This window comes from Pan paniscus, chromosome 4, assembly GCF_029289425.2.
Source record: "Pan paniscus chromosome 4, NHGRI_mPanPan1-v2.0_pri, whole genome shotgun sequence".
NCBI classification, from domain to species: domain Eukaryota; kingdom Metazoa; phylum Chordata; class Mammalia; order Primates; family Hominidae; genus Pan; species Pan paniscus.
In genome coordinates, this window is record NC_073253.2 from 111,947,369 (window position 1) to 111,958,826 (window position 11,458).

The following is an 11,458-nucleotide window of genomic DNA, read 5'->3' on the forward strand; positions in this document are numbered from 1 at the left end:
TGCAATTGGAGGCCTGCAAGGAATACCAGATCAATTTAAAGCTTGAAATCAAATAGCTACAAGATTTAAGTCAATATTTTAGTAGGTGACAGTTAATAAAAATGTAGATTAAATAAACTACATCTATTACAACCAACAGCAACAAGTTTTCATGAGTTAAAAGAAAAACTCAGGTTGGCCCCAGCCCTAGGGCTACATGATCTGACAAAACTTTTTACACAGTATGTGTTGAAAAAAGGAAAAAAAAAAAAAATGGCAGTTGGAGTTTTAACCCAGACTGTAGGGCCCTGGCCAAGGCCAGTGGCCTATCTCTCAAAACAACTAGACAGAGTTTCCAAAGGGTGGCCCCCATGTCTAAAGGCCCTGGCAGCAATGGCCCTGTTAGCACAAGAAGCAAATAAGCTAACTCTTAGGCAAAACTGAAACATAAAGTCCCCCCGTGCTATGGTGACTTTAATAAATACCAAAGGACATCATTAGCTAACGAATGCTACTAGATACCAAAGCTTATTCTATAAAAATGCCTGCATAACCAATGAAGTTTGCAACACCCTAAACCCCACCGCCTTGCTCCCGGTATCAAACAGCCCAGTTGTACATAACTGTGTAGAGATATTGGACTCAGTTTATTCTAGCAGGCCTAACCTCCGAGACCATCCTTGAACATCAGTAGACTGTGAGTTGTACATGGACAGGAGCAGCTTCGCCAACCCTTGCAAAGTGACTCTAAAGAAGATGACAAGCCCGGCTCCAGTCACACCCAGAAGCTGACTGGTCCACGCACAGCCCAAGCATGAAAAAACTCATCGCAGGACTCATTTTCCTTAAATTTTAGACTTGTACAATAAGGACTTCAACTGACCTTCCTCAGACTGAAGGCTGTTCCCAGTATATAAATCAAGTCACTAAAGTGGGACAAAAGGTTGCTATGGTCCTATTATTTTATGATTAGTATAAGTGTGCTGAAACTCTAAAAAAAACTTGTTTGTATAATGTTATTCTATACAAGGTATGTAGCCCAGGAAATGACCAACCTCATGTGTGTTATGACCCATCTGAGCCTCCCATGACCACAGTTTTTAAAATAAGATTAAGGACTGAGGACTGGTGGAGGCTCATAAAGGATACAAGTAAAGTGTTAGCCAAAATAGACAAAAAAAAAGGTGACCAAATGAGTCACCTTAAAATTCGATGCCTGTGCTGTCTTATTATTAATAATAAGTTAAAAATAGGATGAGGTTCTCTTAATTAAGAAAGAGGTTATATGACAGAAAATAAGTACATTTATCATAAATAAAGACTGTGTAAAAATAAATGTAGATACTGGTCTTGTGTCATTTAGGCTACTTAGATGAAAAAAAAGAAAAAATCCTGTCCACCTTCAGCAAAGGAAAAGTGGCCCTTCCTGTACCAGTAGCCAGTGTAACCCCTTAGAACTAGTAATAACCAACCCCCTTAATCCTCGCTAAAAAAAGAGGAATGTGTAACCCTAGAAACTGATGGAGCTGGACTGGATCTTCAAATAAATATCATAGTTTGAAGAAAAGTTTACAAACGCTCTCCTGAGCCAGTATTTCAAACCTTCTATGATGAACTGAATGTGCCAGTACCAGAAATTCCAGGAAAAACAAGAAATTTGTTTTTGCAATTAGCCAAGCATATAGCCCAGTCTCTCAGTGTCACTTTATGTTATATATCAGCACAAGTGTACTATATGAATCATTATCAATTTATTGCACAGAAAGACATAAGTAGGAGAAATAAGAGTGAGAACTCCCGCTAATAAAAAGTGAGAGTCTCAAAGGGGAAATGAGAGAAGAGAGACAGACCCTCTCATTTTGTTTTATACTCAGAAAAGGAAAGAGAAGCAAAACTAAAGGCAGGTAGCCCAGCGCCCAGGAACCAGACCCGAAACCAAGGAACCAGACCTGAAACCAGGCCTGGGCCTGCCTGACCTAAGCCTGGTAGTTAAAATTCGACCCCTGACCTAGCAACTGATATTATCTATAGATTATAGAAAGACATTGTAAAACTTCCCGGTCTGTTTTGTTTCACTCTGACCACTGGTGCATGCAGCCCCTGTCACGTACCCCCTGCTTGCTCAATTGATCTTGACCCTCTTAAGCGGACCCCCTTAGAGTTGTGAACCCTTAAAAGGGACAGGAATTGCTCACTTGGGGAGCTCGGCTTTTGAGACAGGAGTCCTGCCGATGCTCCCGGCCGAATAAACCTCTTCCTTCTTTAACTCGGTGTCTGAGGAGTTTTGTCTGCGGCTTGTCTTGCTACAGCAGGAGAATCGCTTGAAACTGGGAGATGGAGGGTTGCAGTGAGCCAAGATCATGCCGCTGCACTCCAGCCTGGGCGAGAGTAGAGTTTCTGTCTCAAAAAAAAAAAAAAAAAAAAAAAAAAATTTTCAGATAAACGATAAATTCTTTTTTAGTGTAAGTATACAAAATTGTTACTTTGTGTATAATTATTATACAAATTATTATTCATTTTTATCTGAAATTCAAGTTTAACTAAATTTCCCATATTGTTATTTGCTAAATCTGGCAATGCTGTTAATGGAAGGGAGTATTATTTAAAAGTTTAAAACTTGAGACAATGGAATCTAGATGAACTTTGTAAGAAAGTCAAAATTACATGAGTTGCATCAAGAGATGACAAAAAACAAAAGCTAAACAAAGAATTTAGTACTGCAGAAACAAAAAAGAATGTTAAGTATCTGTTATAAAAAGAGTACTAGGAATTCTGTTTTCATCTTTGGAAGAGTAACAAGAACCAGACTTAACTTTCTGCAGTGAAACTGGACAAAATATATGGAACAACTATTTTTAGATATTCAGCAACAGGCAGTGCACACCGTGATCCCTGAGAGAAGGGAATGAATGAGGTAAGCCCTAAGATCTTCTTGGCTGAATGCTTGAAGTGATTTTCAGACATAGGCAAAGGTAGAGGAAACTTACTCAAAGACTTGATGAGTTGTGAAGATGTAGATTGGAGGTGGGAATGTAGACATGGCCAGAAATTGCAAAGCATAGTTCTAGAAATGAAAGACCTGCATAGAAACAAAAGCTGCAAAACCTGTATAGGGTTTACTTGAGGCCTTGCTGAGGATGCATAGAGTGAAACTCCAAAAAATAGGGGTGCGGGAGGGAGGAAGACTGAGAAGTTGTATGCTGACCGATTCCCTCAGTACATGTAGAATGACTATAGGTGCAGACATCTTGAATGGCATGTACATTAAAATTGTATAAAGAAATACTTCCTCCTTAAGTGGAATTTATTCTATGAAAGCAAGGATGCTTTAAATTATTTTAACAAATAGAGCATGATCAAATGGTATATATTCAAGGAATGAAAGCATACTACATTAGCACATCTATCAATTTAGCCAATATTGATGGAAGCTCAAAAACAAATAGGAAAAGATAAAAAATTCCTGAATATAAAAAATAGTACTATTAGACATAAACAACAACTATTATATTAAATTCAGAGAAGGATCGGATGCTCTCTTCATCTTTTTCTTTTCCTTTTTTTTTTTTGTTCTTTTTTTTTTTTTTTTTTTTGAAGTGGAGTCTCACTCCGTTGCCCAGGCTAGAGTGCAGTGGGATAATCTTGGCTCACTGCAACCTCCATACCCCAGGTTCAAGTGATTCTTGTGTCTCAGCCTCCCTAGTAGCTGGGATTACAGGTACCCACCACCATGCCTGGCTAATTTTTGTATTTTTAGTAGAGATAGGGTTTTGCTATTATGGCCAGGCTGGTTTCGAACTCCAGACCTCAAGTGATCTATCCCTCTCAGCCTCCCAAAGTGCTGGAATTACAGGCATGAGTCACTGCACCCGGCCGCTCTTGTCATCTTTTTCACACTGCTCTGAAGATTCTTTCTAGTTAATGCAATCAGACAATATATAAATGGCATCTGCATTAGAAAAGATAAAATTATTATTATATAAGCAGCAAAAATGACCACATGCCTACAAATTAAATAGATCTAAACAAAATAGTATTCAAAGTAATACTAGAACTCACAAAAGTATTTGGAAGCAAAATGAATACATAGAAGTAGTTTATTTATGTCAGCAGTAGATAGTTAACATTAGTTTAAAAAATCTCAATGATATCAACAACTGTGAAAAGTCTCACAATAAATTTAATGACAAATGTATAATTTTTCATGAGGTTCAGCAGTCACAGTTGCCTGAAAAGATATAAGGCTGAATAAATGTAGTATATTTCATATTTCATGAATAAATGTAGTAGTCAGGATATTATCTTTCTCAAATTCATGTATTAGTCTTCTGAAACTCCCATCATAACCCTGACATTGTTTCGGTGAGAAGTCAGCAGAAGGAAACTTGCCAGGATTTTAAAAAATTATCTGAAAGATCATATGTATAAGGTTATTATTCAAAGTTATTTTGAAAGGGATTTTATTGTGTACAGACTTAACTTACTAAATATTAAGAAATTCTATAATATAATTAAAACATTATGGCATTAGTACATAATGAACAAATAAATAAAAAAACAGTAAAGAGGGTCCATTAAGATATGAAAAGAAAGACTGCACTGGCCATCTGTGGAGCAGGAATGTTTTTATAATGAATGACATTAGGACAATTGAACTTCTCTGAAACTACAAAGTTAAATATCTCTTTGTATCAAATATAAAAATAAATTCCATTGAACTAAAGATTTAAACACAAGAACCATTAAAATACTAAAAACAATACTTTCTTTTTCATTTCTTTTCTTTTTTTTTTTTTTTGAGACAAGAGTTTCACTCTGTCACCCAGGCTGGAGTGCTGTGGAACAATCTTGTCTCACTGCAACCTTCGTCTCCTGGGTTCAAGCAATTCTCCTGCCTCAACCTCCCAAGTAGCTGGGACTACAGGCATGCACCACCATGCCCGGCTAATTTTTTGTGTTTTTAGTAGAGATGGGGTTTCACTGTGTTGGCCAGGCTGGTCTCGAACTCCTGACCTCATGTGATCCACCTGCCTCTGCCTCCCAAAGTGCTGGGATTACAGGCATGAGCCACTGTGCCCAGCCTTAAAAGCAATACTTTATTATACTTAGGTAACGAAGGTCTTTTAGATATGACATAGAGATCAGAAATCATAAAGAAAACGATTAACGTATTTTATAATATAAAATTCCGAAACTTCAGTATGGTGAAAAACACTGTAAATAACTTAAAGAATAAATAACAAATCAAGGAAAGAACCCTGTGATTATCTATCTATCTATTATCTATCTATCTATCTATCTATCTATCTATCTATCTATCTATTACAATTTCAGTGATATGTAAACAGTTTTTAAAAATCAATGAAGTAAAGACAATAACCCAGTGGGAATCTGCACAAAACATATAAGCAGGTGATTTGGGAGAAAAAATTCAGATAATTGATTATCAATGAACAAATAAGAATATTCTAAACCTTGTTAATAATGTTAAAATTTGAATTAAATTGAGATATGATGTTCATATTTAACGTGTTATGTTTGCAACCATTTAATAACCAATAATACACAGAGTTGGTGGGGTTATGGGAAAATAAGGATTTTTATGCATTTTAATGCTTATAAACTATTACAACATTTTGAAAAGAAATTTAACAGTAATCATCATATTTTAAAATGTTTTTACCTTTTGATAGAAAAATTTTACCTCTAGGATTTATCATATTGAAGCATATAATAAATGAGCTAGATGTGTTTGATGAGCTAGATTAGTACAAAGGCCCGTGGATGTGTTGGTCACCTGCTTCCTCTAGGCCTTAGATTCTACACACCCCAGAATCGACTTACTAACTCCCTCCCCTTCCAGTAGTTGGCTTCTATGGGTCCGTCACTAGCCCATGTCTTTTTAGATGAACCCAGCCCCATACTCCATGGTTCCTATAATATTTTATACTATTTTTCTCTACTATTACCTCCTTGTATATGATTTCTCGGAACAAAGCCCTCTGCCTTCTACCTCTAAAAATGCTTTTTCTAACATGGAATCAAGCCCCTGGACTGTGGCATCTTCATTACTATGTGGTAGATCTTCTATTCATATAAAATCCAGCTCCAAAGAGATCACTGGGAGACGAGGTTGATATGACCCTTAGCGCCTCCAGTTAATATTTAAACCCCAGTGTAATATATGTAACCACTACATTTCATATATTCTAAAATGCAACTATTTTCCCTCCTCCTAGCATCCCTGAAATCATGACATGTCTTTCAAGTCAATGGCATATTGCAGTTTAGGTGGCAGTATTCTTCCTTAGTAGGACTTATGACAATAATGTATCTTATGATCAATGGTATTTTAGTTTCAATAAAGTTCAGTTGTTATACCTAGTTTAATACAAATTTTATTTTATAATACATGTTATTTTATATTGCTAATGAGATATGTCACATGGAACTCTATCAACACACTGATCATTATGGTTAATGCATTTTTTAAAACATTTGTTTGTTTTTGCCTCTTCTTAATGTGTTACCTCATCCATGTTTTAGGAAATGTTTTTTAGTTTTCAGGCTGTTATTTACCAGAAATAGGTATTTGCGAACTGATAATATGCTTTGGTGTTATTCTTGACCCTGACAATGTACCAAGTTCTGGTTTCTGGGTATCATTTTATTTAGCATTTTGATTTGATTGTTGCTTTCTTTTCTCTCTTTTCCCTACCCCTCCCAACCATTGTTTCCTTACTTTGGAAATATTGCATGGACTAAGATTCAGATAAAGTGTTTCTGAGAGAGGCGTAATCTAGGTTATGCCACTTAGTAGCTATAGAGACTGGGGCAGGTTATTGCAGTTCTCTCAGCCTCCGTGTCCTCATTTGTAAAAGCTTTGTTCAGTGTTTTGGGGAAGAGCAGTTAAGGTAATATACATGGATGTATTTTCTAAACTCAAAAGCTATGACATTTCTGGAGATTATTAATGGCCTCAGAGGGCACCTTCAGTAATAGCTAGTTTTAACTAATTTCCTGAGCATTGATGCAAGGTGCCCCTGCATACTGAGTTAATCTAGGATGAGTTCCTTTATTTCTACTATAGCTCATTATTGTGTTTTCTCATCCTTGATAGCACCTTCTCTAGTCTTCAGATAGCCTTTAAAAAATGGATTTGCATCAAGGTCATTCACAAGCCTATAACAAAATAAAGGGAAAATGTACCTGTCTTATAAGCCAAGTTGCTCTGTCTTCACCAGGTAGCTTCCCATGCATATAGAGTCCATTCCATGCATAATTCTAAAGTAAATATTCTGCTTCTGTAATTTTGTAATCAATCTGCAACCACAGGATCAAGTACAAATTGCTAACCAATGCAGAACTCTATCCGCTACAGTGTTCTAGGAACAATGAAACTGTAAATCTGGACAAGACTTGGAGTCAATCCCCTTGCTGTAATGGGTAATCACTTCTAAAGCATTTAAGACAAATTAATTTGTTCTATTTTTAAAGACCTCCTGAGGTGATTTTTCAACCTCTCTCAGGAACACTTTCCAATATTTAGCAAATCTTATTGTCAGAAAATGCTTCTTTGTACCTCAAAGTTTCTCATGCCACAGAGTAACTAATGGTTTTTTTTCGTTTCCACCTTGGTGAAATGAGGTAACATTGACAACATATCATATCATGTATTTGTTTTGTTTATAATCCTTTAATAAAAAGCTCTCCATTGCCTAAAAGGTAACATTCAAACTCCTTGGCATACTATGGAAGGCACATTAGAATCTTCAACTGGATATATTTATAGTATTTACTCCTTACGTCTCCTACATATTTGGAGTTTAACTCTGCTAAAGTACTTTCTGAACTCTAAGAATACTATGTTCTTTAATACGTCTTGTTTTTTTGTACATATTATTCCCTCCACTTGGAATGTCTTCTTTCCTCATCTTTCTAGTTGAGTTTTACCTGGTAAGGAAGACTTTCCTTTGTTTCCTAAGCAGTTGGTCGCATTGCACTTTTTCCAAGCTTCTATCACAGGATTTGGTTATTTAGTATGATATTGCTTTATAACTGTTTGCATGCGATTTCTTACCTTTCACTAGGCTGTGAGGATTGAAGCCTGAGATGAGTTTTATTCATATGCTTTCTATGTACGGTCACTGACTAACACATAACAGGGGATCAATGAATAAGTTGAAAAAAGGAATGAGTGGATGAAGTCATAATACTCTCCCACTATTCAGAGAAGCAAAAGGCTTCCTTTGCCATAAATTAGGAAGAATATAAATATAAAAAACACAAAAGACCAGCCAAAAGCATCAACATGCTAAGTATCTGTAAAGTTATCCTAATTTAAGTTGCCATTATCAGAAATTGTTGAAGGAGAATTCTAAGTATGTATATCTCTTTGAGGGACATCGCCACAGGTTTGTATTACCATTCCTAATGTGAAAAAAAAAAAAAAACTTTACTAAGTCAGAAAGTCAAGGATTGATGTTTTATTTTCAAAGGTGATTTTTCCATTAGCTTTTCCGTACCCATCAGCAGGACATTCTGCAAAAGCATATGGATGTTGGCAACCAGTGATGTATCAGATGCATGCCATTAAAAACACTGAGGCAGTCTATCAATGCCATTAGAGGCTCTGATGGCCAGAGATGAAAGACAGAAGAGCCACTTACATAAAACGCATGACACTGGCATAGAATTGTGACGCAAATAACCTATCATGAGGTTTTTCTGATTTCATTAACAAATAAAAATATAACTTCCCAATAAACATGTCCTAGGGAAGGTAAAGTGACTCTGAACTGGAAGGGAACTTGGGGTGGAATAGCCATTCTTGTTCCCATTGTGAGGGAAATTCTTAAAATTGCCATTTACGCCCCTTTTACCAAGGACCCGCCAACATGGGCCTCATTCGCACCAAAACCGTGAAGAAGGCAGCCTGGGGCATCACAGAAAAGTACTACATGTGCCTGGGCAACGACTTCCACACTAACAAGCACGTGTGTGAGGAGATCGCCATTATCCCCAGCAAGAAGCTCTGCAGCAAGATAGCAGGCTATGTCACGCATCTGATGAAGCGGATTCAGAAAGGCCCAGGAAGAGGTATCTCCATCAATCTGCAGGAGGAGGAGAGAGAAAGGAGAGATAATTATGTTTCTGAGGTCTCAGCCTTGGATCAGGAGATAATTGAAGTAGATCCTGACAGTAAGGAAATGCTGAGGCTTTTGGACTTCGGCAGTCTGTGCAACCCGCAGGTCACTCAGCCTACAGTTGGGATGAATTTTAAAATGCCTCGGGACCTGTTTGAATTTTTTCTGCAATGCTGTATTATTTTCAATAAATCTGGGACAACAACAACAACAACAAAAAATTGCCATTTACAAGGACTCAAAATTTTGTTTTCTCAACATAATCTTTTCCTCATATTATACTGATTCCTACTATTTCTAGATGGTTTGTTAATCTCTTTGTATCCTACCTACTTCCAAAAAGGATATTTGTTTTTCTTGGTTCTGACTATCCTCTGATGAAGTGGTAAATGGGTATTAAATTAATCAGGGTATATTTTTAGTGTAATTAGTTGGAGTTGGTGGGAGGGAAAGGAAAAACAAAGGTCTTCTGTAATTCACAAACTGAAAAATCTACTGCCTCTCTCCATTGCTGTGGCTACTGATGAGGTATTAGACAGCTGTAGGATGCCCCTCTCTGAGCCCAAACATCAGCATTTAGGACATGGCAGGAATTAAAACATTGGGGAAAAATAGAGAGCATTAAAGGTCACTTAATTACTACCCTAAAGAGATATTATGTTGGCTCTTTGGAATAGCTGTTTTCTGTTTTTAATGAGGAAAGTCAATGATGATTTCCATGTATCTATTGGGACTTAAATTAGCTATTAAAGAAAGAGGTGAGATACAGATCTCTTGTAATTGAGAATATAGGTTCTCTTGTATGTAAACCTTTTAAATAAATGAGCACCAGTCCTCACTTCCCTCCCTTCCTCCCTCCTTCCCTAACTTCCTTCCTTCCTTCCTTCCTTCCTTCCTTCCTTCCTTCCTTATCTTAGAATTTGCTTTTCAGGGTTGAATAAATATTTCTTCCAGCTCTCTGCAACAAAGCTTTTATTTTTAGGAATACTGTTTCCATTGCATATTTTACCCTTGTGAGCAGTGTTATTCTATTTGATTCTCTAATGATGTTATTAGCAAAGTTCAATTATTGACTTTGTGCATTAAACATGACACTGGCTGATCAAATCTGCATTTGGGAACAGGTTAAAGGTTAAGGGTCTTGAGTTTAGAGTCATAGATTTTCCTTGTCATATTACTTTGAGAAGGGTGCTCAAATTTTTAAACCATATATTCCTAATTTATAAACACAAACATAAAAATTAGAACTACTCCATATCCCAGTAGTACCTAATCCATAGGGTTACTGTGCAGATTTAGTGAGATAATGACACAAATAAAGAGCACAGTTATAGTTTTTGAAAAAAATTAAACACTTGACCTTTAGCATTGTTTTAAATCCTGGGACTAGAAGGCAGATTTTAAATCAGAAGGTATAAGATAGAACCTAGAAAACTATATGTGTGTATATCATCTCTCCAGGTGATTCTGATACATAAATTATGTTTGAGGACCATCAATTTAGAACATTTTCTTCCCTTAAAACAGAGCCAGTTTTAACTAGTAAGGATTCCCATCCTTTATTTACCATTTCGCAGAGAAGTTTCTCAGAGAACTTTCCCAGGAATCTATTCCAATTGTCACAAAATATTTTTTTAAATTGTCTTTTAAATTATCTGAGCTACAGGAGAGCATAAGATCCTTCATTGCAGCCTATGTGAAGATGAGGCCACTTAACGTGGAATTCTGTCATATGTGGATATTTACGTATGCTCTTGTACCTCTTCCTTAACTGTGAATTTCAATGAGAGAACCAGAGAATGCCTTAGTATGCATATTGATCTGTATTAAAGTAAAACGAATGGACAAACACCTTATTGAAATTTCCAGAGAAGTAAAGCCAGAAAAACTTTTTAGTGGGAAATTATAAGGGAAAATTTATGGCAGTTTACTCATTATTGCTAAATTGGGTTCCATAAAAACATCACAGATAGTCTCAGGCTTAGTGTGTTGTCTTGACTGATTGATGTGGGAACATCATTATAAAGCCTTTCCTATATTCACTCATGAACAAAATTTCCCTCACCCAAACGTCCATTGTGTTAGTCAGAACTATATCATTTGTAACTGACTGAAACTCAATTCAAACTAGCAGAAAAATGGTGTGTGTGTGAGTGTGTATGTGTGATTTTTTCTTTTTTTTGGTTCTTTTAACAATCTAGGGATTAATCCATTGTTCTGTTGTTTTGTATGGTTAAAATAAGGAACTGATCAAAGTGTAATTTCACAAATCACATGTTTTATTTCCATACAAACAGATTCTTTTGTTTTTTCTAAATGCTGATGGAGGGAGA

General features: G+C 36.3%; 1 protein-coding gene across 1 annotated transcript; it reads left to right on the forward strand.

The window, feature by feature from the left end:
* Window positions 1-8,876: 8,876 nt before the first annotated feature.
* On the forward strand, window positions 8,877-11,034 carry LOC100988184 (small ribosomal subunit protein eS17-like). Its single transcript, XM_055113102.1, has 2 exons — window positions 8,877-9,300; window positions 10,958-11,034. Exons 1-2 carry the CDS (start codon window positions 8,877-8,879, stop codon window positions 11,032-11,034), a joined length of 501 nt encoding a protein of 166 aa, XP_054969077.1.
* The last annotated feature ends 424 nt before the right edge of the window (window positions 11,035-11,458 follow it).